The 27,803-nt window shown below is 35.0% G+C and overlaps 1 protein-coding gene across 1 annotated transcript in view; it reads left to right on the top strand.

The window, feature by feature from the left end:
• LOC122055037 (beta-glucosidase 26-like) overlaps positions 1-27,195 on the top strand; it is a 70,207-nt gene extending 43,012 nt beyond the window's left edge. Inside the window, exons 2-12 of the mRNA XM_042616434.1 lie at positions 24,563-24,706; positions 24,811-24,869; positions 25,153-25,228; positions 25,321-25,392; positions 25,473-25,560; positions 25,693-25,936; positions 26,089-26,204; positions 26,288-26,505; positions 26,591-26,622; positions 26,733-26,835; positions 26,924-27,195. Of these exons, the coding sequence (XP_042472368.1) occupies positions 24,563-24,706; positions 24,811-24,869; positions 25,153-25,228; positions 25,321-25,392; positions 25,473-25,560; positions 25,693-25,936; positions 26,089-26,204; positions 26,288-26,505; positions 26,591-26,622; positions 26,733-26,835; positions 26,924-27,195 (1,424 nt within the window). The remainder of the gene's footprint in view (positions 1-24,562; positions 24,707-24,810; positions 24,870-25,152; positions 25,229-25,320; positions 25,393-25,472; positions 25,561-25,692; positions 25,937-26,088; positions 26,205-26,287; positions 26,506-26,590; positions 26,623-26,732; positions 26,836-26,923) is intronic.
• Positions 27,196-27,803: the final 608 nt, after the last annotated feature.

Below are 27,803 nucleotides of genomic sequence, written 5' to 3'. Positions count from 1 at the left end.
CCATGTGCCAAGCTTCCATACTTGGACTTCTCCGTGCCAAGTCTCCATACTTAGACTTTTCCCGTGCCAAGCTCCCTGCTTGGACTTTTCACCATGCCAAACTCCCTGCTTGGACTTTTCCCGTGCCAAGCTCCCTGCTTGGACTTTTCCGAGTCAGGTCAACTCACCGCGGGTCAACCAGGTCAACCTTGACCACGGGTTGCACCCACAATCTCCCAAGCTTGTTCTCGTCAAACATCAAAATACAACTCGAGTCAAGTCAACTCGAGTCTGGTCAACCAGGTCAACCTTGACCTAAGGTTGCACCAACAATCTCCCATCATGTTCTCGTCAAACATCAAAATATAACTCGAGTCAGGTCAACTCGAGTCGGGTCAACCAGGTCAACCTTGACCTAAGGTTGCACCAACACTATGGAGCAAATTGGTCAAGCTTCATGAAGAACCCTCCACTGTACCAAATAATGATGAATTCAAAGAGGGCAACTTATTGGAGCAAGACCAAGAGGAAGATGTCTCCGAGGTTGAGAGGTGCCCAACACTGGAGGAAGAAGAAGAAAGTCCATCCTCAATAGAGCACGAAGATAAAGGCAAAGGAGTGTACTCCTTATTTCATGTCCATGAGGATTCAGAAGTTGAGAGATGCTCAACATCCGATGATGAAGAGGAAGAAGCCTCCACCTCTAGGATTGAGGGGGAGCATGGACCATCATTGCCGGATCAAGAAGAAGCCTGTACATCCAGATCAAAAGAAGAAGACGCCACCCCTACAAGAAATGGTATAAAAATTTCAATGGTTAATAACAAAAATTATATCATATGTTTTGAGTGTAGGGAACATGGGCACTACAAGAGTAAGTGCCCTAAATTGGCCAAGAAAAAGGGCCAAGTAGCATAAAAGGGCAAGGAGAAGCCCAAGGAGACCGCTCTCACAACAAAGAAGAGCAAGGAGCACATTGTGTGCTTTTCGTGCAATCAAAAAGGGCATTACTGAAGTTAATGTCCTAAGGGGAAGAAAGCGGTCAAAGTCAAGGGAGGAAGCACAAGTCAAGGGAGAGCTTCCAAGGTAAAACGCAAGGTATCATTTATTGAACCTACCCCTTTAAATAATGGTAAAAAGCATGCTAGCTCTAAATTATTTCATTTTAATGCTATTTACCATAAAAATAGAAAGCATGATAGCATTAAGGAAAAATATGTAGCTCTTCATGCTAAAACTACTACACCTAGGATTAGGAAGGTAGATAAAAATCTAGGAAAGAAAACTAAGGATCGTAGTTATAAGCCTAGAAATAAAAATTCTCAAGAATTTAATGAAAAACCAAAATCTAGGGATTTATGGGAAGAAAATCAAGTCTTGAGGTCAAGGCTTGATAAAATACAAAAGACCTTAAAAGGATGGAAAATATCCTAAAAGGGCAAAAAGAGCATAAAATAGGTCTAGGAGCACATAAACCATCCAATGGACATAGGGGTTTGGGATACAAACCTAAAACTAAGAAGGATGTGCCTTCTTATCATAGGATTCCATATAGCTATGGAACCAACCCTAGGTCTAGCGGTCAAGTTAAGGATACAAGGGAAGTTATCCCTAGGAGTATCTTTGTAACAAAAAATGTAACTAAGACTTCTAAGAGGTCTAAGAAAGTCACTAAGAAGGTCACAAGGGAAGCAATCCCTAAAGTTGACCAAGGCTTCTAAGAAGCCTAACAAGGTCATTAGGAAGGTATCTAGGGAAGTTACCCTAGTGCGTACCTAGAGCATCCAAGGAGGACCAATAGGTTTTGGGTTCCTAGGAGCATTTTCTCTACCCCTTAGATGGCTTAGGGAGTGTCAACTCAAATTGGGAAGGTAGTTAACCCAACCTTGATGAAGTTGGTACTCGAAGAGCATTTTCAAGGTTATTATTAACCTTTGAAAATGAAGTGTATTTTCATTTACTCTTTGGAAGAGTAAAATGTGCCAAAACTTGAGGATTTGGAATTCAATTTAAATTGACACAATTGGGAGAAGCATAAGAAATACCAAGTTGGACTTTGGTATTTTCTTAGAAAGTTAAGGGCAAGTTAGGCCTTAATTTTAAATGATTACTCTTTGAAAGAGTAAAAATGTGTCAAACCTTGATGAATTATGGGTAATTTTAATTGGCATAATAAATTAAGAGTAAAACAAATGCCAAGTTGGGCTTGGGCATTTTTTTAGGAAAATATGGGCAATCTAGGATTTAAAATTTTAGGTTTAGCTAAGGATTTAAGGACACTTAGATAGATAATCTAGGTATTCTGTTTAAGCTAAACTATCATGCTTTGCTTGCCATCATATGCCATGACATCATTTTTACACTCATGCTTTATTATGAAAAACATAAAAATACTATGTCATGTCATACATATATTATGTAGTTCTAGCAAATTTTCTTTTGAAAATTATTTATTTTGATGTATGCCATAGCACATCATGCATTATTTTTAATTCCTTTCAATTAAGGACAAATGACATTTACTAACAAGTAACATCCTAGGTGGATGTTCATAATTTCAAAATGCCTAGGTAGATATACATGATCCCTAATTTAGGGCAAAACCAAACTTTACATCTCACAAAGACTTATAAGGTGACTTGTATGTGTTTTAGTGCATATTAGATACAAGTGAGATGTTAGGACGATGAACGAAACTCACGATTTTGATTTAGTGCATCTAGTTGAGTTTTAGATTCATGAAAACACATAGTTATGTGTTTTCCAATCATAGGGAAAACTAATATACAAGTCATGTGCATTGAGCTCAAAGAATATGGTTGGATATTGGTTTTTAAAGTCATTTTAAAATACTTTTGGAAAACCTTGGTGAAGACTATCTTTTGATAGTAATCATCATTGAAAAGTTAGACATAAACTTGAAGAAAACATTGAGATTTTTGCAAGTTTTAATTTTATGTCAATCATTGAAAATATCAAGTATTTTCATAGAAAACTATTTTTACTTGATAGTATATACCCTAAATAATGTCTGCAATAATTTTTATGATTTTTATAATTTTGTAGAATTTTTGGAGAGTTTTTGAAAATCACTGAAATTGAATTTCAAATTTTCAGGCCTTCAATCGATCACCCGATCGTTTGGAGTACCTTAATCGATCGGGTGATCGATTGAGAGGGGTTTTCTCACAAACAGAAGCTTAATGGATCGATCCACTAATCAATCCACACCTATTGAATCGATCAGTGGATCGATTAGGTCAGGTTCAATCGATTCAAACCCAAATTTCAATCGATTGAAGTACTGATTTCGGCTGGAAAAGCCTAATTTCAGTATTTTAGACCATTTTTAGTCGAGGTAACCATTCTTAACCCCTTGAAACACATTTTTATACATTTAGAGGGAGTTTTCATGATGAAAACAAGGATGGATTGGTTAAGGGGTACTAAGTAGAAGTTAAGGTTGAGGTTTGGTTTCAATTTTGAATTTTTGAACCTCAAAAGCTTCAGATTTTAGGTTTCCTAAAGATTTAGGGATTCCAACTCATTGTTGGTACAATGACAGAAGTTTGAAGCATGTATTTAGGAGAGTTACTCTTTAAGGAAATGGGATTTATTTTCCGACACCATTGAAGGTGGTTAAACCTTCATTTAGAAAGATAATTGCTCAAGGTTGAGCGTTGAAAAGCAATGGAGAGTGGATATCTTCATTGAGGGGTTATGGATGCTTTAGGATAAGCATCATAATGTGGAGTACTGCTCTAGGGTGAGCATTTAATACAGTGAAGTGTATGAGACCTTCATTGTTGAATTGGTTAACGCTCAAGGGTGAGTGTTGAAGATAAGAAGGGTATGAGACTTTTATTATGGTGTTGTGAACAACGAATGAAGTTGTGAACAATGGTGAGTAACTCTTTAGGGGGAGAGTTCTTTTTTATGTGTGCCAATAGGGGGAGAATGTAGGGTTAGACCTTCATTACCTAAAGAGGGAGTTTGCCCTCTAGGAAAGGGGGAGAATGAAGGAAACTCTCATTCATGCCTTGGCATGAAACGAAGTTAGAGGCTATGAGATTAACCTAACTTAAAAGTATTGTCAAACATCAAAAAGGGGGAGATTGTTGGTGCAATATTCCCTAGGTCAAGGTTGACTTGGTTGACTAAGCTTGAGAAGGCTCAAGCTTGAGTCTTGATGTTTGAGTTTCGATGTTTGACAATACATGGAGACTGATAATACATGAAAATTGTAGGTGCAATCATTCATTTGGGGATATTGTTAGTACAATTCTCCTCTGGTCAAGGGGGTCAGTTAGATATGAAGAAGAGTCAAGTAGGTCAAGACTGACTGGATACTTGACTGAGAAGTCCTGGTGAGTGAAGCAAGGCAGTTGGGAAATCCTGGTGAGTGAAGCCAGTCAGTATAAAAATTCTAGTGAGTGAAGCTAGGTGAAAGACCTGGTGAGTGAAGCCAGGCAGATGGAAAGTCCTGGTGAGTGAAGCCAGGAAGATGAGAAACCCTAGTGAGTGAAGTTAGGTGAAAGTCCTGGTGAGTGAAGCCAGGCAGATGGGAAACCCTAGTGAGTGAACCTAGGTGAAAATTCTAGTGAGTGAAGCTAGGCAGAAGGGAAGTCTTGGTGAGTAAAGCCAGACATGTGGAAATCCAGGTGGGTCAAGGTTGACCGGACACCTGGTATTGAGAAGTCCAAGTATGTCAAATGGTTGACCGGATACTTGGCACAGGGAGAAAAGTCCAAGTGGGTCAAAAGGATTGATCAGACACTTGGTGAGGAAGTCCTAGCAGGTCAAAGGTGATCGGATGCTAGGCATGATGTCCCAATATGTCATGGTTGACCAGATGTTGGGGTTTAGGGGCTTGAGACTTGATTAGGGCAAATCAAGTTGAAATCAATTGATCAACCGATCGATTGAATCATGCCCAATCGATCAGTTGATCGATTGGGTGTGTCTCATGATAAACTCTCCTCCCAATCGATCAACTGATCGATTGGGAAGCTGGGATTATCGCACAGAAGCCCTCCTAATCGATCGGGCGATTGATTGGAGTGCTGGAAAATCGTGAGACATGTTGATTCGATTGGACAATAGATTCAAATGATTTCCAAGATCACAAAGGCACTTTGGATCGATTGAACGATCGATCCAAAGCCTCTCCAATCGATTGGGATCCGACCGTTGGCGCTGGATAAAGCCATTGCGAGCGTTTTCTTCAGCAGATTTTTGCCCGATTATTCTCCGATCCTTACAACGATTTCTCCAGAGCTCACCGTCAGTTCTTGAAGCTTCTTAGAGCAATGTGTTCTTGCACTTCCAAGGTTAAGAGGCATTCCAAACAATAAGGAGAAGCTAGCTAGGGTTCATTGTGTAAAATCTTGTAAGATTTACTTGTATTTGCTTCTTCTTTTTCTTCTTGTTGTTGTGTGAGTTTGTATGAGACTTCTTCACCTCCGGTTGCGACCGAGAAGGAGTGTTTTCATAGTGGAGAGTGCTCGTGTGTGTGGATCCTTGGATTAGTCACCACTTCTTGAGGTGGATACCAAGTAAATCCTCCGTGTTAGCGTTGTATTTTTGTTTCTTGTATTTTCCGCTGCCTATCATCACCAAGAAGCAAGACGACGAGCGTACGATGAGCTATTCACCCCTGTCTAGCATATTTCGACCCTAACAAAGGCCTCCTTGGCGCAGCAGAAGTAGAAATTAGAAAGGTTCTCCCACGAGGAGTCGCATGGGGGGTAGGAGTTGGAGAGCCACCTAGTGGAGAAGTGACATCTTGTGCTGGAGCAGGTACTAGCATTAGACTAGCAGAAGGAAGGGCGGAGAAGGTCTACTCTAGGCAGGAGATAAACGAACCGGAGATAATAATAATAATAATAATAATAATAATAATAATAATAATAATAATAATAATAATAATTATTATTATTATTATTATTATTATTATTATTATTATTTATCTTGAGATACAGTGTGATGGTAAGAGGACTCTGTGCAATAAGAGTTTAAAATATTTATAAGACATAATGCCCATGGTTTGAACTATTTGTGATGATGGGTCTTCTGTCAGGACCATCTGTGCTTTCTAAATTTTCTTGATGCCTAGTAAAATTTTTTTATAGGGTTGAATCAATCACCTATAAAATTAATCAGTTGGAAAAGTTGGATATTTATCTTAAAAAGCAAAAGTATATTCTATTTTTTAACCCTCTCTTTCCCATCGATTTACTTTATCTACAATAAGCCAGAACTATTATCACGATGGATTTTATTTTTCTGGAAGATGTGTCCCTTTGGAACGGGCAGTTGGCTAGTGCATGGAGTGTTACTATCATGAGATTTAGGGGGTCAATTTCTGGCTAGTAGTCATGTTCCTGCCCTCTCCTATACATTAGTCACTGCTCGATCTAGTAGTCACTCGTGATTTATCTCTTTTCATATAATTCAATAACGAAATATAAGAGACATCTAAAGTAGTAGATAAATTTTAACCAATATAACCAAACATCACAAAAAGACGAAAAGACGTTCGGTCTTTTTATAAGCTTTGTTCGGTTTACTGAAAATATGTTTGGTCGACTAATCCTTTCGGTCGACTAATCTCCCTATCGATAGACTGATCCACCAGCTTTTCTTCTTCATCAAGATCTAGTCGTTGCCTCATTAATATCATTTATTGTTTAATCGATCAATCCTTGAGTTTAGTCGACTGACCATCCCAATTTCCATCTTTGTAGAGATTTGATCTTCTTCGCCATTAATGCTTTTAATTGTTTGGTCGACTGATCCTTGGGCTCAATCAGCCGATTAGCTTGAATTCTAAGTTTACCGAGATTTGATCTTCTAGGTTGTTTACCAAAATAGGTTCGATCGACCGATCCTTGTGTTCATTTGGCCGATCCGCCTTGAATACCAAATATGCTTTGCTCGATCTAAACTCTATGCCATGTCAGCTTGGTTCAGTGGATTGAACCTCTTGTTCTGTTAACCGATCTTTCAGAATATGCAAAATAGAGTTAGATGCACAGTATATAAAAGATATCCCTGCAACATAAATTTAGAACAGAGATATGATGAATGAGTAATAATAATAGACAGTAAAATTTGTCTTGATCTCAACTTGGAAACATCTAGATTTTTTCAGTTGGATTAGCGACCTAGGGTTTGTCCCTGTTTGTCCCTTCCCTGGACACAACCTCCCTAGTGCTCCTCTCCAGTTGTTTACCTCAACCTACCTGCCAAACATCGGGTCGTCTAGACATATTTGGACTTCGGCTTAGCATAAGATCGGTTAACCTGGGCTTCCTCTCGAAATTAGATCCTCCAGACCTATCGACTTCAGCTACCTGGTGTCAGGTCCTCCACACACTTGGATTTCTTGCCTGACTTCCATAATCTGCCAAGACTTTCCGGTATAGTCGCAACTAGGGCTTTCTCGATTGAGTGATTCAGGAACCTTCTTAACCAGAAAGCTTCTTGCACAACCATTGAACAAACCTCATACTCAACTTCCATTATCGGCATCACTACACAAGCTTGTTTCTTGCTATTCCATTTAATGATGCTATCATTTAGCAAAAAGGTATAGTCAGATGTGGATTTTCTATCATCAAGGTCCACTGCTCAATTTGCATATATGTAACCTTTCAAACTCATATTAGATCCATGGAAATAGAAATAATAATTTGTTATCCCTTTGAAATATATGAATATTCTTTTCACCACTTTTCAGTGTCTCGATCCTAAATTTGACTGAAACGACTAACTAAGCTAATAACATAGCTGATATCAGGATGTGTACACAACATAATGTATATCAAACTATCAGTGACATTGACATATGATTTTTTCTACATCTTGACTATTTCCTCAAGAGTCTTAGGACATTTATTTTTTTCTTAGAGCATTACCTTTTGTTATAGGAATTTGTTCAATGTTGCAATTTGACATATTAAAGTGTTGTAGAATCTTAGTGATACAAGTTTCATGAGATAAACTGAAAAGTCTTTTTGATTGACCTCTTATGATCTGTACTCCTAAGATATACTCAGCTTCTCTCATATCTATTATATCAAATTATGATGAAAGTCATGATTTGACTTCAATCACAAACTTTATGTTACTTGCAACTATTAGTATATCATTAACATATAATGATAATGATAAACTTTTTTTTTTCTTTCTTAAGTAAACATAATGATCCTCATTTCGAAAACATAAAGATAAAATGACTTCATTAAATCTTATGTTCCATTGTTTTGATGCTTGCTTTAGACCATATATAGACTTTTTAAGTCTACATACTTTATTCTCTTCGGCTTTAGCAATGTAACTTTCTATCTGTGCCATATAGATTTTCTCATCAAGATTAGCATTAAGAAAAGTTGCTTTTGCATTAATTTGATGTAATTCCATGTCAAAATATGCTACTGTAGCTAAAATAACATGAATTGATACAAATTTTACAATAGGAGAAAATATCTCTTCAAAATCAATGTCCTCTTATTGAGTATATCCTTTTACAACTAAACGAGTTTTGTATTGATTGATCAATCCATATGCTTTTCTCTTAATTTTGATAATTCACTTATTTCCAATAGCCTTTTGGCCTGGTGGAAGATTGACTAATTTTCAAACTTGATTTTTTTTTCATAGACTCCATTTCTTCATCTATTGTAAATTTTCACTTTTCTTTAATTGGGCATCTCAATGCTTCCACAACTATTTGAGATTCTTCATATTCAACTGGGAGAATCATTAATGTCTCATTCTCAATATTAAATATTTTTCGAGGAATAATCTTACGACTGTACTTCTTTGTAAGTTGAACTATTGAGAAATCAACTCATTAAATTACAAATCACTCCCACTAGGTTAATTAAATTCAAACATCCCTTATGATATCTAATTTATTGATAAATTTCCATCCTCCTCTATTTCAAACAAAGGAATAGTTTTATCAACATCACCTCTCATCCATATTGTTGTCGCCAATGAAAACATAACCTTGGAGGTATCAAAATACCTAACAAATATACACTTTTTACCCCTGAGTTATAATTTTTCATATTTGTGAGTCTTATTATGAACATAGATAGTTGATCCCCAAGGTCTCAGATTACTCAAATTTAGTTTTATGCCCGTCCAACATTTATATAAAGTAAATAGAATAGATTTAAAAGGCACTCGGTTAAGGATATAAGTTGTTGTTAATAATACATCTCTCTAATAGGAAATTAGCTTGAGCCATCATAACCCTAATCATATTTAGAAGAGTTCGATCCTTTCTTTCAGCAACCCTATTTTACTTAGAGTTCTTGAGATTATTAATTGTCTAATAATTCCTTTATTATTACACATTATTTTAAACTGATCAAACAAATATTCACCTCACGGTCAGTGTATAAGGTTTTAACCTTATGATCCAATTGATTCTCAATTTCATTCAAATAATGGTTGAAGCAATCTAATACTTCATATTTAACCTAAACATTGCTTTTTATGTCTGAAGCTTGGTGGTTATGGGTTCTCTGGTAATAAATATAGATCTCTGCATTTGCCATGCGTGGTTGACGACGGAGTTTGATTTCGATTCTTGACTAAAAAATTATGACCCTTTGAATTTCAAAGAGTCATGTTGGGTTGGTCTGGTATCAAAAAGTGATCTTTCAGAATATATATATATATATATATATATTGGTAAAGTTTGAAATGTTTTGTGTAGTTGTTCTTTTTCATTATGCTACTAAGCTACCAATTTCTAATATTATAGTCAGTATTTTGGATAAACAAGTGTTTATCTTCTCAAGAAAAGAACCAGTCTTGAATACCTCTATCCTTTAGAACACATCCCTCAAAAAATTGAGGTGGACCTATCAAAAATGGATATTGGAGATAGAGTTCTAGCGCGTGATGTTTTACCCCACCCTTAGCTGAAGTTGCTGAGGAAGATAGTTGGCTACAAGGCAATCTGTAAGATTTTAGTAGCAGAGCCGAAGGACCCAAAAGCTAAGCTTGGAAGGAAGGAGACCAAAATAAATGACCCAGCAACTAAGCTTGGAAGGAAGGAGACCAAAACAAATGACTTAACAACTAATCTTGGAAGAAAGGAGACGAACATAAATGAACCAAAAACTAAACCTGGAAGAAAGGAGGCCAAAACAAATGACCCAAAAGCCAAACTTGGAAGAAAGGAGACTAAAACGATAATAGGTGAAGCCTAATTAATATGCTCAAATCCGTAAATCTCATGGAAAATTCATGTGTAGTATGAAAACTTGTTTTCTAATGTGAAATGTTCCCTAGGGTTGGTATAATACAAGTCTAAAATTAGTGAGCTTGAATTTCCTATGATCGAAGGAATGAAATCTTCCTTTTCTGAGTTTTACAATTTTTTTATTATAAAATAAATTCAACCTTTGTTTGTTTTATTGGTAAGAACTCAGTAGCCTTTTGCCTGGTGGAAGATTGACTAATTTTCAAACTTGATTTTTTTCATAGACTCAATTTCTTCATCTATTGCAAATTTTCACTTTTCTTTAATTGGGCATCTCAATGCTTCTACAACTATTTGAGATTCTTCATATTCAACTGGGAGAATCATTAATGTCTCATTCTCAATATTAAATATTTTTCGAGGAATAATCTTACGACTGTACTTCTTTGTAAGTTGAACTATTGGCAATCAACTCATTAAATTACAAATCACTCCCACAAGGTTAATTAAATTCAGACATCACTTATGATATCTAATTTATTGATAAATTTCTATCCTCCTCTATTTCAAATAAAGGAATAGTTTTATCAACATCACCTCTCATCCATATTGTTGCTCGCCAATTAAAACATAACCTTGGAGGTATCAAAATACCTAACAAACATACACTTTTTACCCCTGAGTTATAATTTTTCATATTTGTGAATCTTATTATGAACATAGATAGATCCCCAAGGTCTCAGATTACTGAAATTTGGTTTTATGCCCGTCCAACATTTATATAAAGTAAATAGAATAGATTTAAAAGGCACTCGGTTAAGAATATAAGTTGTTGTTAATAATGCATCTCTCTAATAGGAAATTAGGAAATTAGCTTGAGCCATCATAACCCTAACCATATTTAGAAGAGTTCGATCCTTTCTTTCAGCAACCCTATTTTACTGTAGAGTTCTTGAGATTATTAATTGTCTAATAATTCCTTTATTATTATACATTATTTTAAATTGATCAGACAAATATTCACCTCACGGTCAGTGCATAAGGTTTTAACTTTATGATCCAATTGATTCTTAATTTCATTCAAATAATGGTTGAAGCAATCTAATACTTCATATTTAACCTAAACATTGCTTTTTATGTCCGAAGCTTGGTGGTTATGGGTTCTCTGGTAATAAATATAGATCTCTGCATTTGCCATGCATGGTCGACGACGGAGTTTGATTTTGATTCTTGACTCAAAAATTATGACCCTTTGAATTTCAAAGAGTCATGTTGGGTTGGTCTGGTAAAGTTTGAAATGTTTTGTGTAGTTGTTCTTTTTCATTATGCTACTAATCTACCAATTTCTAATATTACAGTCAGTATTTTCGATAAACAAATGTTTGTCTTCTCAAGAAAAGAACCAGTCTTGAATACCTCTATCCTTTAGAACACATCCCTCAAAAAATTGAGGTGGACCTATCAAAAATGGATATTGGAGATAGAGTTCTAGCGCGTGATGTTTTACCCCACCCTTAGTTGAAGTTGATGAGGAAGATAGTTGGCTACAAGGCAATTTGTGTAACGACCACCCTTCTTACTACTACCACACTCTAAGGATGACCGTTACTTGACTACTAACTCTACCTAACCGGTATGATAAAAAAATCACATGGAAACCCTACCGAAAAATTTCGGCAGAGTCTCCCCTGTACCGGTGACCATATCCGTAAATACATACAGAGTATACTCAGCCACAGGCGGCTGGAACATATATTTTCACAACCACGCAGTTTAATAAATCAAAACATGCAGGTAATGAAAAGCGGAAACATAACTTCTTACTACAAAATTTTCTTATCAACTTAATAAGAAATTAAACTAAACAAATTCTTAAACTAAGTGAGTTCTTTAGCTAAGTCCAAAGGATCTCCATAGTCCACACATCACACACCGTCACAGCATCTCCTTGTCGCCTTCTTCCTTATACTTTAGCTTTTCCTTTATCTGCAGTAGGAGGAAAATAGTATCTATAAGCTAAAAGCTTAGTGAGCACTATCCTACTCACAAAAACTCGATATGCATGTATATAAATAAAAACATGCTAAAACTGAATGCTAACATGTAAAACTACTCATGCTCATAAATAGCAAAGGAATCATACTAACTGAAATACTAAACATGTATAGCTAATCATGCTCATAAACCAATAAAGGAATCATACTAACTGAAATACTAAACATGTATAGCTAATCATGCTCATAAACCAATAAAGGAATCATACTAACTGAAATACTAAACATGTATAGCTAATCATGCTCATAAACCAATAAAGGAATCATACTAACTAAAATACTAAACATGTATAGCTAATCATAGAACTATCATGTGTATCAATAAGAAACTGAATTGCTACCTAAGCTAAACTAATTAATGCTAAACTGAGTCTAACTTGTATTCACATAACTAATTTGTGAAGTTTTGAAAAAAACTATTTACATAATAGATTAAAATAATAATCATGCTGCTGATGGGCCCGGCAACTGTACTTGCTGTGCGCGCATCCCTAACTAAACCCGGGATTGCAAGTTCCGAGTCTAGTAGGGTTTACTAGGTTATCTAAACCTAGGGACGACTGTGGAAGCCCAACCCAATGGATATCTAATCCAGTACAGTGCCACTGCTGAAAATAAAATACTGATTTCATAGCTAATTTTCTTACCTTGCTTTAACTAGGTTATCTGAACCTAGAGGCGACTGTGGGAGCCCACCCATTGGACCGTAGTCCCATATAAGCTGAAGCAAGACTAAATAAGTTATTTTAAATGCTTCTACTGCATTAACTGAGCTATTAAAATGCCTACTGTAGCATTATATTGAGCTAAGCATTTTATCAAGCACTTGGTGTGCACTAGAACACACCCTACGTACTGAAAATCTGTATACAAAGCTTAACATAAATCTGCATGTAAAGCTTAACAGAAATCTGCATATTAAGCTTATCAAAATCTGCATATTAAGCTTATCAAAATCTACATACTAAGCTTATCCAAAATCTGCATGCTATAAAAATAGGACTGCTCATGTTATTCCAATAGCAAATAAGAAACTAGAACAACTTAAGCATGCTGTGATTGTAAAACCAATTCAACTACTAGGCATGTAATAGAATCTAGAAAATAAGGAATCGTTGCTGTATGGAATTAACAGAATATCATGCTTCACGGAACTTAAACTAGCTTTAAAGGAACTAACAAATAAAAATCTAACTCATGCATAGGGAAGTAAAAGATGGATCAAGAAAATTGCTACTAGAAATCAAAACTTCATGCATGGATTAACTACTAAGAATCCAACTGAAACTTTCCGAATTAAATCAGTTCATTGTTGTTTACTTGGCAACAAAGGGGTTTAGAACTGCATATTTAAAGAAATGAACAGAGAACTGCACAAATCCTATTACACAGCAAATTTCAAAGGAATGTTCTGTTCATGCCAATTTAGCAGCACCACCCATTCTGATACTATCAAAGCTATCTCATCCAGAATCAAGAAAAATATAAACATAACATCAAAATCGTTGTTTCATTGACCTAACAACATGGAATTATCTTATACTAAAAAGAACCAAAATCGATAATCCTTCTTCATGTTCGATACTACAAAGATTTGCTACTAAGAACTTATGAACATAGCTGTTTTTCACGTTCTGTTAACAAGGTGTACTATTCTGCAATCTACTGGAATTCAAAACAAAAGGAACATTGGCCTATTTCCCTTCTTTGAGGCACACGACAACTAAACAAAAGGAACTTAAATTGCAACTATTCTACATGCCTTGTAGCACAGCAAGGAAAAACCAAGATGCAACTAATAAGAGAACATTACTACGGGAAATCTAGGACCATATTTGTAACTGTTCTTCAGGCTTAAACTGAACTAATCCTTCTCTTCTTTCTTTAGGGTTTACGGTGGAACATCAAAACCAAAAACCTTACAACATGCTTCGAAATTCAAAGGAACGAAAATCCGAAAGCCATGAAAACAAATCGAAGCTCGGAACAACTCCTACTGCAGGTGAGAAGCAACTCACCCTTGCTTTTAGGACTTACAACCGGAAGGGAGAAATCTAGGGCTCGGATGAAGCTTCAAATCCGACGATCCTCCTGTGCCCGCGTGCTCCCCTCGACGAGCCAGCCTCAAGGAGGTGAAGAAAACCTCTCGGAAACCCTGGCCGGCGCCGGAGACGATCCCTAGTTCCGTCGCCTCTTTCGCCCGAGAGCACAGCTGCGCGCTGTCGCGAGCGTGAGAGGAGAGAAGAGAGGTTCGGGAGTTTTAGGTCACGGCTAATCAAGCCCTAAGTTCTCCCTTTATAACTCCAATATTTCTATTAACTACTCCTGCTTAAATACAACTTGATTCGGGTTTTATTAACAAACCCGCGGCTGGTCTGTTGGTTAAGCGGACCTCTGCTTCACCCGAGGTTCACGGTTCAAATCTCATCTTGGACATTTTTTGTCGAAACTTCTTTCGTTCAGTAAAAATACCAAACGAACTCCAAAAATTACGTAAAAATACTCTAAAAATTCCTAAAAATCTCTAAAATCTTTATAAAGCATTTCTAGATTTTTATAAGGACTTTTAGAACTCGAAATAGGGAAAATTGGGTCGTTACAATTTGTAAGATTTTAGTAGCGGAGCCGAAGGACCCAAAAACTAAGCTTGGAAGGAAGGAGACCAAAATAAATGACCCAGCAACTAATCTTGGAAGGAAGGAGACCAAAACAAATGACTTAACAACTAATCTTGGAAGAAAGGAGATGAAAATAAATGAACCAAAAACTAAACCTGGAAGAAAGGAGGCCAAAACAAATGACCCAAAAGCCAAACTTGGAAGAAAGGAGACTAAAACGATAGTAGGTGAAGCCTAATTAATATGCTCAGATCCGTAAATCTCATGGGAAATTCATGTGTAGTATGAAAACTTGTTTTCTAATACGGAATGTTCCCTAGGGTTGGTATAATACAAGACAAAAATTAGTGAGCTTGAATTTCCTATGATCGAAGGAATGAAATCTTCCTTTTCTGAGTTTTACAATTTTTTTATTATAAAATAAATTCAACCTTTGTTTGTTTTATTGGTAAGAACTCAGTAGCCTTTTGTCCTGGTGGAAGATTGACTAATTTTCAAACTTGATTTTTTTTCATAGACTCAATTTCTTCATCTATTGCAAATTTTCACTTTTCTTTAATTGGACATCTCAATGCTTCCACAACTATTTGAGATTCTTCATATTCAACTGGGAGAATCATTAATGTCTCATTCTCAATATTAAATATTTTTCGAGGAATAATCTTACGACTGTACTTCTTTGTAAGTTGAACTATTGAGAAATCAACTCATTAAATTACAAACCACTCCCACTAGGTAAATTCAGACATCCCTTATGATATCTAATTTATTGATAAATTTCCATCTTCCTCTAGTTCAAACAAAGGAATAGTTTTATCAACATCACCTCTCATCCATATTGTTGCTCGCCAATGAAAACATAACCTTGGAGGTATCATAATACCTAACAAATATACACTTTTTACCCCTGAGTTATAATTTTTCATATTTGTGAGTCTTATTATGAACATAGATAGCTAATCCCCAAGGTCTCAGATTACTCAAATTTGGTTTTATTCCCGTCCAACATTTATATAAAGTAAATAGAATAGATTTAAAAGGCACTCGGTTAAGGATATAAGTTGTTGTTAATAATGCATCTCTCTAATAGGAAATTAGGAAATTAGCTTGAGCCATCATAACCCTAATCATATTTAGAAGAGTTCGATCCTTTCTTTCAGCAACCCTATTTTACCGTAGAGTTCTTAAGATTATTAATTGTCTAATAATTCCTTTATTATTACACATTATTTTAAACTGATCAGACAAATATTCACCTCACGGTCAGTGCATAAGGTTTTAACCTTATGATCCAATTGATTCTCAATTTCATTCAAATAATGGTTGAAGCAATCTAATACTTCATATTTAACCTAAACATTGCGTTTTTATGTCCGAAGCTTGGTGGTTATGGGTTCTCTGGTAATAAATATAGATCTCTGCATTTGCCATGCGTGGCCGATGACGGAGTTTGATTTTGATTCTTGACTCAAAAATTATGACCCTTTGAATTTCAAAGAGTCATGTTGGGTTGATCTGGTATCAAATAGTGATCTTTCAGAATATGAATATATATATATTGGTAAAGTTTGAAATGTTTTATGTAGTTGTTCTTTTTCATTATGCTACTAATCTACCAATTTCTAATATTACAGTCAGTATTTTGGATAAACAAGTGTTTATCTTCTCAAGAAAAGAACCAGTCTTGAATACCTCTATCCTTCAGAACACATCCCTCAAAAAATTGAGGTGGGCCTTTCAAAAATGGATATTTGAGATAGAGTTCTAGCGCGTGATGTTTTACCCCACCCTTAGCTAAAATTGCTGAGGAAGATAGTTGGCTACAAGGCAATCTGTAAGATTTTAGTAGCAGAGCCGAAGGACCCAAAAACTAAGCTTGGAAGGAAGGAGACCAAAATAAATGACCCAGCAACTAAGCTTGGAAGGAAGGAGACCAAAATAAATGACCCAACAACTAAGCTTGGAAGGAAGGAGACCAAAACAAATGACTTAACAACTAATCTTGGAAGAAAGGATACGAAAATAAATGAACGAAAAACTAAACCTGGAAGAAAGGAGGCCAAAACAAATGACCCAAAAGCCAAACTTGGAAGAAAGGAGACTAAAACGATAGTAGGTGAAGCCTAATTAATATGCTTAGATCCGTAAATCTCATGGAAAATTCATGTGTAGTATGAAAACTTGTTTTCTACTACAGAATGTTCCCTAGGGTTGGTATAATACAAGACTAAAATTAGTGAGATTGAATTTCCTATGATCGAAGGAATGAAATCTTCCTTTTCTGAGTTTTACAATTTTTTTATTATAAAATAAATTCAACCTTTGTTTGTTTTATTAGTAAGAACTCAGTCTTTGTTGTTGCTTGTTGAATCTTTTGTTTGTTAATCCTGTTTTATGTAGAATTATTCTAATAAATGTAGAATATGGTTGTTTGATCTACCTATTTCTCACTGCTGGAGTGAAAATTTAAAACTAGTTTCATGGTCAATTCTATCTTCAAAAAAAAATTGCATAATAATTATTTTTATATAAAAATACTGATTGAAAGAAAAAAAGATTGGTAGTGTTTCCCTTTGTTTTTTCCTTTTTATTCTTCTTCTCTCCAAAGTAAAAAAAAAAATTAATGTATCAATTTAAGATCTAACCTATATTATTATATAATTAAAAGTCTAAATCATGTTTTAAACATGTAGATGATATATGTTAAATAATCCTGCAACAATGATTTTTTTTTTTCAAACTTCCCTCAATGTACAATATTGAGAAGAAAGCAAATGTTCTTGCCTTCAATTTTTTATGGTCCCTTTTAACAATAAACATTTAGTTTTCCTCTCCTTTGACAATTTTTTTATTTCCATTTACCTTGCTTCCTTTCTACTTTTTAGTTCTCCAAACAAATATGATTTACATATAATCCATTTTGATAACTAGCAGAAGTGAATTTTAGACCTAATTAAGTTTCATTTCTTTATTTATGATTAATCAGCCAAAGGTCAAAAAGAACAACTTCAATAATCAATCTAGTAGTTGAAAAATGGATTCTAAAGTAGAAAAAAAGTCATTATATCTATTGTTTAGCGCTCCTCTAAAAAGACTATCAACAAGAATGCTCGCGCTAGAGACTATAGCTTCTTGATATCTTACTTGATCAACAACTAACTTATAAGATATTGGACAAGAGATTGATGGGGTTCCATGAATCAAGTGTTAAAATGACTAATCTCAAGATGAGATGTCTCAATACTCAAGCTTCATGCCAATTAAAGATGTAATTTGATACTAGCAAGCTCCATTTTAAGACATAAAAGTTGTCACGCCCCGGAGGAGTCCCTATCCGAAGAAATTTCGGCAGCATCTCCCCTGTACGGCGGACAATCTGAAACTTTCTACATCTCCATATACCTCAGCCACATGCGGCTGGAATAATAACAGAAATAAAATACCACACACAGACATTCCACGCAGTTTAATAAGCAATGATAAGAAGACTCAAAATCCACCCTACTCAACTACACTCATAAAACACAAATCCGACGATAAGATCAATTTACCTCTTCTGCCATCTAGGCAGGCATGTAGTAAAAACAAAACCAAACCAAATCCATCAACTTCACAAAATCCATACCATATCCATACCATCAAACAAAACAAATTTAGCATAGTCTATGTAAGAAAACCAAAAGACCAATAATATCCTCGAGGTCTGCAGGGACTAGCAACTGGAACTCTCTCCTGACAGCGTCAACCTGAAAAATAACAACAGTGGAGGCGGGGTGAGTCCAACGCTCAGCAGGTACAACTGATATGCAAAGTAGGGAAATAACATCTAGTACTAATCATGCGTACAGTCTCCTGATATAAAAGGATGGAATGCAACTGAAGTAAACAGGAGAAAAACTGTACTAACCAGGACCTGGGTATAAGGACAAACAGTTCGAGTGGCATAGAAATCCTGTATGTATGTCAAACACAGGCGTCCAAACAATATACAGCATATAAATGCAGCAAGCACAAACACAAGAAATAAATGCATCATGCATATGATGCCAATGATGCGTCCTGGTCACCCATGACGCCAGTCGATCATCTCACACACAATAGTGAGGTCGAGTGGGTAGGGCTGTGACAACCGTGCACTCTGTCGTCACTACTCCTGATGAGTGACCGAGTGGACGGGATGCTGTCAGAGTACACCTATCCTTCTACCCCAAATCATAAATGGGGGAGCACAATGCTCTCAACTCCCGGTACACGATGACGGGGAGGAATCCCTGCCGGCTAACACGTTGCATCACGCTACCCATGAGCGGACCAACGGAGCCAAACAAAGTCCCTGCTGCAACACACACTGCCTGAATCGACCACTAACCCATGAGTGGTGGTGTGTGCAGATCCATGTAACTAGCGATGTGCTCAACAATAATGGAGCGGACTATCGCATAGCATGCAATCATGCAAATGGTGCATGACACTGACCACAAAATATCCTGAACTAATCCATATATATATAAAAGTGCACCATAGGTCAACGAATCAAATCAAAGGTACACAGAAGGTATAAAACCTAGGTCCTGAACATGGTGAAGCATGGTATATCACTACCCCTATAAGCATGTATAAGCAGGTAAGGAATACATGAGATGCAAAATAAGCAATCAATCAATCATGTAACGGGTATCGGGTAGTGATTAACCGAAACAAATAAGAGAACATAATTATTGCTACTTGTTAAATTCACTACTATGCATATCAAAGACATAAAGTCAAAAGTACCCGCCTCCGATATAAATCGAGCTAGACAACCTCTGTGTCGAAGTGCTCGTCCCGCGTCACAGTCCTATGATACCAATGTAAATATATTTCATTTAACTACAATTCTCATAAATAGCTAAATGAAATCCCTAAACCTAAATTAGGGCAAAAACCCTAATTCAAAAGCACATAAACCTAATCAACATGTATCATAATCATGTTCCTTACCTAGACTCACATGATCATCTAATTAAGCAATAATGCTAGATTTGTAGACCACATCAGTTATAAAATGTATCAAGATCTCTACATCATACCTTACTGCTCCTTCACCTCTCACAACCCTCTTCTGTTAATTTACAACCAGATAGGTCAATGAAGTCAGTCCCCAGTGGCGTTGTTGTCGGATCCCAATAGCCAGAGCCGCTGCTGGAAACCTAGAAAAACCCCACCAGAAAAACCCCCTTCCAGCTGTAATCCCTCACTGAACATAATAGGAAGAGATCAAAATTCCAACTAAATATAGATTCTTATCCTAACTTCAATCCAGCACTCCCTTACCTACAAGATCGCCGGAGATCAGAGAGTAAGACAAATAAGGATCGACCACTGATACTAGGGCATAGAGGAAATGGCACGAATGGTCTGCTCAGTGCCCCTGTCGGCTGCACCTTGGCTGGCGTCGGCGACCTCGTGGATCCAATCTAGGCACGGGAGAGGGCAGATCAAGAGAGACCGGTGAGGAAATGCTCTGTCGTGATGCGTCTGTGCGGAGGTGACCGAGGAAAAGAGGGGAAAACGGCGGCACCGTCGGGTGGAGAACGAAGGTGAAATCCGGCAACAAGGTGGCGATCGACGTCGGCGACTGTGAACCCAATACTAGGGCACATGGCTGGAGGCTAGGGCTCGGGGTGGCCGGCGCTAGGCCTCGACCGTCGGCTGTGGCGGCGCTGTCACTCGGCGGAAATGGCGGAGCAATATGGCTAGGGCAGAGGAGAAGAGGAAGGCGTCGGCGGCAGTGATTAGGGCACGGAGTCGGCGTCGACTTCTCCCCTTGGTCACGGCTTAAGCACGAGGGAGGGAGGAAAACCGCCGCGGCCGGCGGTTAGGGCTCGGAGAAATCGCGTCAGGCGCGCGGCACACGGGAAGGAAAATGAAGGAAAACGGCGGCTCTGTCGTGATGCGTCTGTGCGGAGGTGACCGAGGAAAAGAGGGGAAAACGGCGGCACCGTCGGGTGGAGAACGAAGGTGAAATCCGGCAACAAGGTGGCGATCGACGTCGGCGACTGTGAACCCAATACTAGGGCACATGGCTGGAGGCTAGGGCTCGGGGTAGCCGGCGCTAGGCCTCGACCGTCGGCTGTGGCGGCGCTGTCACTCGGCGGAAATGGCGGAGCAATATGGCTAGGGCAGAGGAGAAGAGGAAGGCGTCGGCGGCAGTGATTAGGGCACGGAGTCGGCGTCGACTTCTCCCCTTGGTCACGGCTTAAGCACGAGGGAGGGAGGAAAACCGCCGCGGCCGGCGGTTAGGGCTCGGAGAAATCGCGTCAGGCGCGCGGCACACGGGAAGGAAAATGAAGGAAAACGGCGAAGGAAAATAAGAAAAAGAATACAAGAAAAAGGAAGAAAAATCAAACATTTCCTCTTTAAAACGGGGTAGCCCAAACAGGCTTTTCCGGGCTCCGTTTTTATCCCCGTTAACTCGTCCATATGAGCTCCGAAAAATTCCCGAAAAATTTCCAAAAATTTCGAAAAATTCCCTTATTATTATTCTCTATTTTCCGGTATTTTACAAAAGTCAAGTAAAAAATGCAAGAGATTTCAAATGTATAAATCGCTATAACTTAACAACACAATGTAAGACAACATCATCGACAAACAAAACACTAATGTCAACTTTTCATTTACACATGTGGTTTGTCGAACCATAGTTGAAAATTTCGCAAGATCTAACCTTTCGGCTTGAGATGCAAACTCATGTGCTAGCACAAAACTTGTTCGACAATTCCTTTCAAATGAATGTTTTCACATCTACAACCTCCAAATCTTATGAATAAATGACATGCTCATTAAACATTGTATTAAATGACATTAGAGTGCCTTAATACCACATTAGACAAAAATATGAATTATCAAAATAATAATTTAGCTCCCATTAGTTAAAATGTCAATAGAGTGTCAATATGAATATTTATAGAATTTTAGAATTTATATTTTTTTTAAGAAACAAGAACATTGTCTTTTAATCCCTCCCAAAAGCTAAGCTTTTTAAAATTAATATAACATAATTCAAAGTGACTCCAGTCAAACTGAATCAATCAATCGAAACGAACTAATTTTGAATTCTCCAATTTGCTTTTAAAAAATAAAAAATATTATTATTTTTAGCTCATCAAATATTAGTTAATAGGAGAACTTTATTTATTTTTCTTTTTTTTTGAACCCTTGTTCTAATTGAACGCTCAACCTAATTATTTATTTATTTTATATTAATTTATTCTACATGGCAGTTTCCAGTTCTTGTGTCTTTAATTGTATGAATGTCTTTAACTTTAATATGGATTTGTATTATTGAACTCACACTCCTATCTCTTGCCATCCTAATAATTAGTTGATTATTTTAATTCAATTAAATAAATGATAAAAACAATTTAAGTCAATGGTTTTTTGTAATGTGTTTTGTCCTATCAGATTAATCCAAGCGAACTTGTTCAAAAATCCAAATTATCATGGGTTGAAATATTTAATTATCATAACAATGATTTTACGACTATTCTTATATATTATCTTGAATTATAGAATCAACAAATTTACTAACTCATTTTCAAAATCAAACAATGAGTTGAAATTAAAGCTGAATCAACTTTAAAAATGGGCTAGAATTTAGTTCCTTTAATCAAAATATAATTAAAATTATATTAGTTTTTTCATTTGATTATTTGAATACATTACAAGCTATATGTAATTTGTTAATAGATGATGTTTTTGCTAGGATCAATTATATAAATAAAACGACAATGGGCCAATGGGATATTAAAAGTTGTGGAATTTTTAAAAGGTGTACTTAATTTTTATATTTCTTAAAGGATGTATTTGTTTCTCATTTTCTATCTCCCACTAATTATTGTGGTACCATATTTAAAAAATAACACCATTGTGGTGTTGAATTTCAAAGAACATCATCGCTGTGACTATTGTGGTGGTGCTGCATTTTAAAATCAATACCACTATCGTGTTGATTTTCAAAAGTAACACCACAATGGTGTAAATTTTAATATTTATGCAACATTAAAGTAGTATTGATTTTTCAATGCAACATCACGGTGATGATATTCTTTGAAATGTACAATGACTTGTTCTTTGAATATAATACCATAGTGGTTCGTGGAAGGGGTAAAATAGAAAATAAGTGCATCGTTTGAGAAATTTAAAAGTTAGATGTACCTTTTGATAATTTTACAACCTTAAGTATGTTTTTGGTTAATTACTATAAGTCTGTTCTTTGAATACGACACCAAAGTGATTGATGAGAGAGATAAAATAGAAAAAAAGCATCTTTTAAGAAATTTGAAAGTTAGATGTGTTTTTTTTAGAACACCACAACTTTAAGTCTGCTTTTTGGTCCATTTGCCGTAAGTAAAATTGAAATATTATTTTGTCTTCTCTTATGCATTAGAAATTGAAAAAGAAAATGTAAATAGAAATAGTTTTTTTCTCCTAATATCCTCTTCCATAAACATAATATTCTCATCTTCAATAAACATAACAACGCCAACAAAATATTGGCGCAACAACCTTGATTAGAGTAGTTACTTTCATATTATTTAGTTTGGCCTTGTATAAACAATTGTAGTTCCTTGAATTGATATGATGAAATTTTTTATGATTTTGAAGGATTTTGATATAATATATATTCATAAAAATAAAAGAATCTCCTTAATTAATTATTTATAATATTATTTTTTAAAACAAAAATTATCAAAATAGTACCCATGCTCATCCTGCTACTTAAAATATGTCTGCGTCTCCATTTAAAACAACTTCGAACAAAATTACATCACTTTAGAATAATTTTTTCTTAAATTGTACCATTTTAGAATATTTTTAATTAAAACAGCATCATCTTGATCAAAATTGCTTTAAGATAAAGATATATTATTTTAAAGGTATGAACAATATCATTTTAGAGTAGTTTTGGTTAGTACAATTTTAGTTAAAGTTATTTTAAAATCGAGTAGGTTGAGATATTTTTTATATCGAATTATGTTTAGAATATTATTTTAATAATTTTTTAAAAGACGATGCCTTTCGATGATATAGATACTTAGAAATGTTTTGTTAAAATATTTTTACTGTAGATACATTTATATATTTAGTATATTAGGTAAAATAACCTCTGATTTAGATCAAATGATTATGATTAATATTATTACTATTATTATTATTATTATTATTTTTTATCTTGAGATATAATGTGATTGTCAGGGGACTCTATATAATCAGGGTTTCAATAATGCTAGAAAATAGTATTTTTCTTTTTTAAAAAAGTGATAAATGCTAGAAAATAGAGAATTGATCTTAAAATTCCAAATAAATGATATAAAAGTTAGACTTCAAGAAAATTAAAGAGATATTTTAAATTGAAAATCAATTCATTGAAATCTTGAATTTTTATCATTAGCTTGAATTTTTTATCCTTAAGAATTGGTCCAAGCTTTCTTTTATACACATCCATTTAACTCTTACACTGTTTATCTAGTAATTGTACCCCTATATATAGGTATCACTTGCTTCTTATTTTCTTCACTAATCATAGTGTATCTACATCTCTTCCACAATGAAACTTAAAGGGTCCTTCATATTTTTCTTTTTATTTAGTTTACTTCTCGTAACCCAATGTGTATATGGTTATAAAATAAATAATGCGAAACTAGTTTCAAAAGTACACAAGCTAAGTCGTGATGCCTTCCCTCGTGACTTTGTATTTGGCACCGCTGCATCTGCTTATCAAGTTGAGGGAGAGGCACTCAAGGGTGGTCGAGGACCTAGCATTTGGGATGCATTTGTAAAAATTCCAGGTAACGTACTAAACATTTAAATTTTATAGTTTTACATATTTATTTCTAGAATGAAAGTTATATAATGGAATAAATTTGAATTTGATTTATTTATTATGGTGTAGGTCTCATTCCAAATAATGCAACGGGTGATGTAACAGACGATGAGTATCATCATTATAAGGTCAAATGCATATTTTTCTGTTATAGTTGAATATTTAATAATTTTAAATTTAATAACAAAAGGAAAAAATATAATTTTTATGAAGAATCAAATATTAAATTTTATTTTCAAATCATTACTCCGTTCAAGATTTTATTTTTAATAATATAAAAAGATCTTATCTAATGTAACTTTATGTTGATAATTAAGTTCAAACAAACAAATTTTTGATATTCTTAAAATGAAATTAAATTGGATTTGATCTTTTTCTTAAATATATTAAAATTTGAGTTTCGTCTTGTAGGAAGATATTGATATTATGAAGGAGCACAATTTTGATGCTTATAGATTCTCAATCTCTTGGAGTAGAATTTTTCCAAGTAATTGAAGCTATCAATCTTTTTTATAATATTATATACACCATCTTACCGTTTTAAAATACTAATAATTTGTTATTTCTTTTTTCTTGTAGATGGAACTGGAGCCATTAATTGGGAAGGCGTTGACTATTATGATAGGCTAATTGACAATTTAATACTCAAAGGTAATTTATTTTTGTCTGACTGCTAAACAAATAAGTTTGGCATGTTTTGATATTTTTTAACCTTTCTATCTTCACATTAGGTATTATTCCATATGTCAATCTCTATCACTACGATCTTCCATTGGCACTCCAAAATGAGTATTTGGGTTGGTTGAGTCCGAAGATAGTGTAAGTAGTAAAATAGAATAATTACTTGTATTGTTGAAATTAATTATGCTTATTGCATATTTAAGAATATCTAATCTAACTTATTAAAAGGTGTTATAAATATTTGATTTAGTTTATAATCAATTTGTTTAGGGATGCATTTGCGGATTATGCTGACTTTTGCTTTAAGAGATACGGTGATAGAGTGAAAAATTGGTTCACATTCAATGAGCCAAGAGTGGTGGCAGCTCTAGGTTTTGATACTGGTTCTCAAGCCCCTGGAAGAGCTACTGGTAGTAAATTTGGAGGAAACTCATCTACGGAGCCTTACATTGTGGCTCATAATCTCATCTTATCTCATGCTGCAGCAGTTAATAGATATCGTGAGAAGTACCAAGTAATATGTCTTTAACAAAGTTTATGTATTAATAGTAAATTCATTCTTAGCTAATTCTTAAAATCTCTTGCTATCAAATATAACAAACTCATTTTAAAATTGTAAGTCTACAAATATACATAATACTAAAACCATTTTCTTTTCTTATTCAGAAAGAGCAACAAGGAAAAATTGGAATTCTTTTAGATTTTGTTTGGTACGAGCCTCACACTTACTCTGACAAGGATAAAGCTGCTGCTCAGAGAGCTAAAGATTTTCATGTGGGATGGTAAGTAATTGTACATTCTTGGTTTCAACATCTAACTATGATTAACCTTTTCAATGTAACCTAATTTTGTTTACTTTTCTTAGGTTCATTCACCCTCTGACATATGGATACTATCCTCAATCCATTCAAGACATTGTTAAAGAAAGATTGCCAAAATTTACTAATGATGAAGTGGAGCTAGTTAGAGGTTCATACGACTATTTGGGAATTAATCAATACACAACTTATTATGTTAAGGATAATAGTACAACGAATCCTAAACCTATTAGTTATCAAGATGATTGGCTCGTTGAATTTAAATGTAAGATATATACAATATTTATTTTTGATAATGTTAAACTTAATAAAATGATATGCTAATAATATTGTTCTACTAATAAATTCAGATGATCGAAATGGGGTACCAATTGGACCAAGGGTAAGAAATAATCTTCTTATAGCTTTTTCGATTATATTATAAATTTTTGTTTTTTTAAAACTAAATGTAAGCCTATAATTAATCGAATACAATTGTTTATATATCATTAGGCCCATTCCGATTGGCTCTACATAGTTCCGTGGGGATTGTATAAGGCAGTGACATATGTTAAGGAAAACTATGGCAATCCAATTGTCTTTCTATCTGAAAATGGTAAATATTCAGCACTTGTTTAATGCATCTTCTATTTAAGAATTTATATTTATTCTCTAACCACATAATTCATTGATTAAAATTATAGGCATGGATCAACCGGGCAATGCCACACTTCCAAAAGGCTTGCAAGATACTCAAAGGAGACATTTTTATCATAACTACATTACTGAACTAAAGAGAGCTATAGATGATGGTGCTTCAGTGATTGGGTACTTTGCATGGTCTCTTCTTGATAACTTTGAATGGAGACTAGGATACACATCAAGATTTGGTATTGTCTATGTTGACTTTAAGAATAAAAAGCGCTTCCCGAAGGAATCAGCTCGTTGGTTCAAGAAGATTCTCCAAAGGAGTTAATAATTTTGTTCTTTTATAAATTGTTTATAGCCTTAGGTTATTTTTATCTTCGCTACTTTTATCATGAAATAATCACTCTTTGTTTTTTAAGGCACTATAAATAAATAAAATTACATTTCTATATGAATGTGTTTCATTTTGACACTTTTAAAGAGATGTTAAATTCCCTTCATCTGTCTCATTCATTTTTCATTTTCAACGGACGACAAGCCTATTTAGGCTCATAAGTCAATCTAGTTTCTATCAAAAAAATTATATATATAAATATATATATAAGAGAACCTAAATATATATATTTTCAATATATATTTATTTAAGGAAGCAAATGTTAATAAGGATAATTTTAACAAGTATACTATTTTTTAATGATAATTTTAAAAGAAGAGTTCAATAGTGATTAATAGGAAGGAAGCTTGATCTGAATAAATCAGAATTTCTATTCTATGATTGACCGGTATAAACATCAACAACTTCGAATTGGCCTATTTTCTCCTCAACAAATAAAGGCTTGGGCCAATAAAATCTTACCTAATGGAGAGATAGTTGGAAAGGTGACAAAGCCCTATACGTTTCATTATAAGACCAATAAACTGGAAAAAGATGGATTG

This window comes from Zingiber officinale, chromosome 3B (assembly GCF_018446385.1).
Source record: "Zingiber officinale cultivar Zhangliang chromosome 3B, Zo_v1.1, whole genome shotgun sequence".
NCBI classification, from domain to species: domain Eukaryota; kingdom Viridiplantae; phylum Streptophyta; class Magnoliopsida; order Zingiberales; family Zingiberaceae; genus Zingiber; species Zingiber officinale.
Note: the sequence above shows the minus strand (reverse complement) of the source record. Positions and strands in the feature narration are given on the sequence as shown.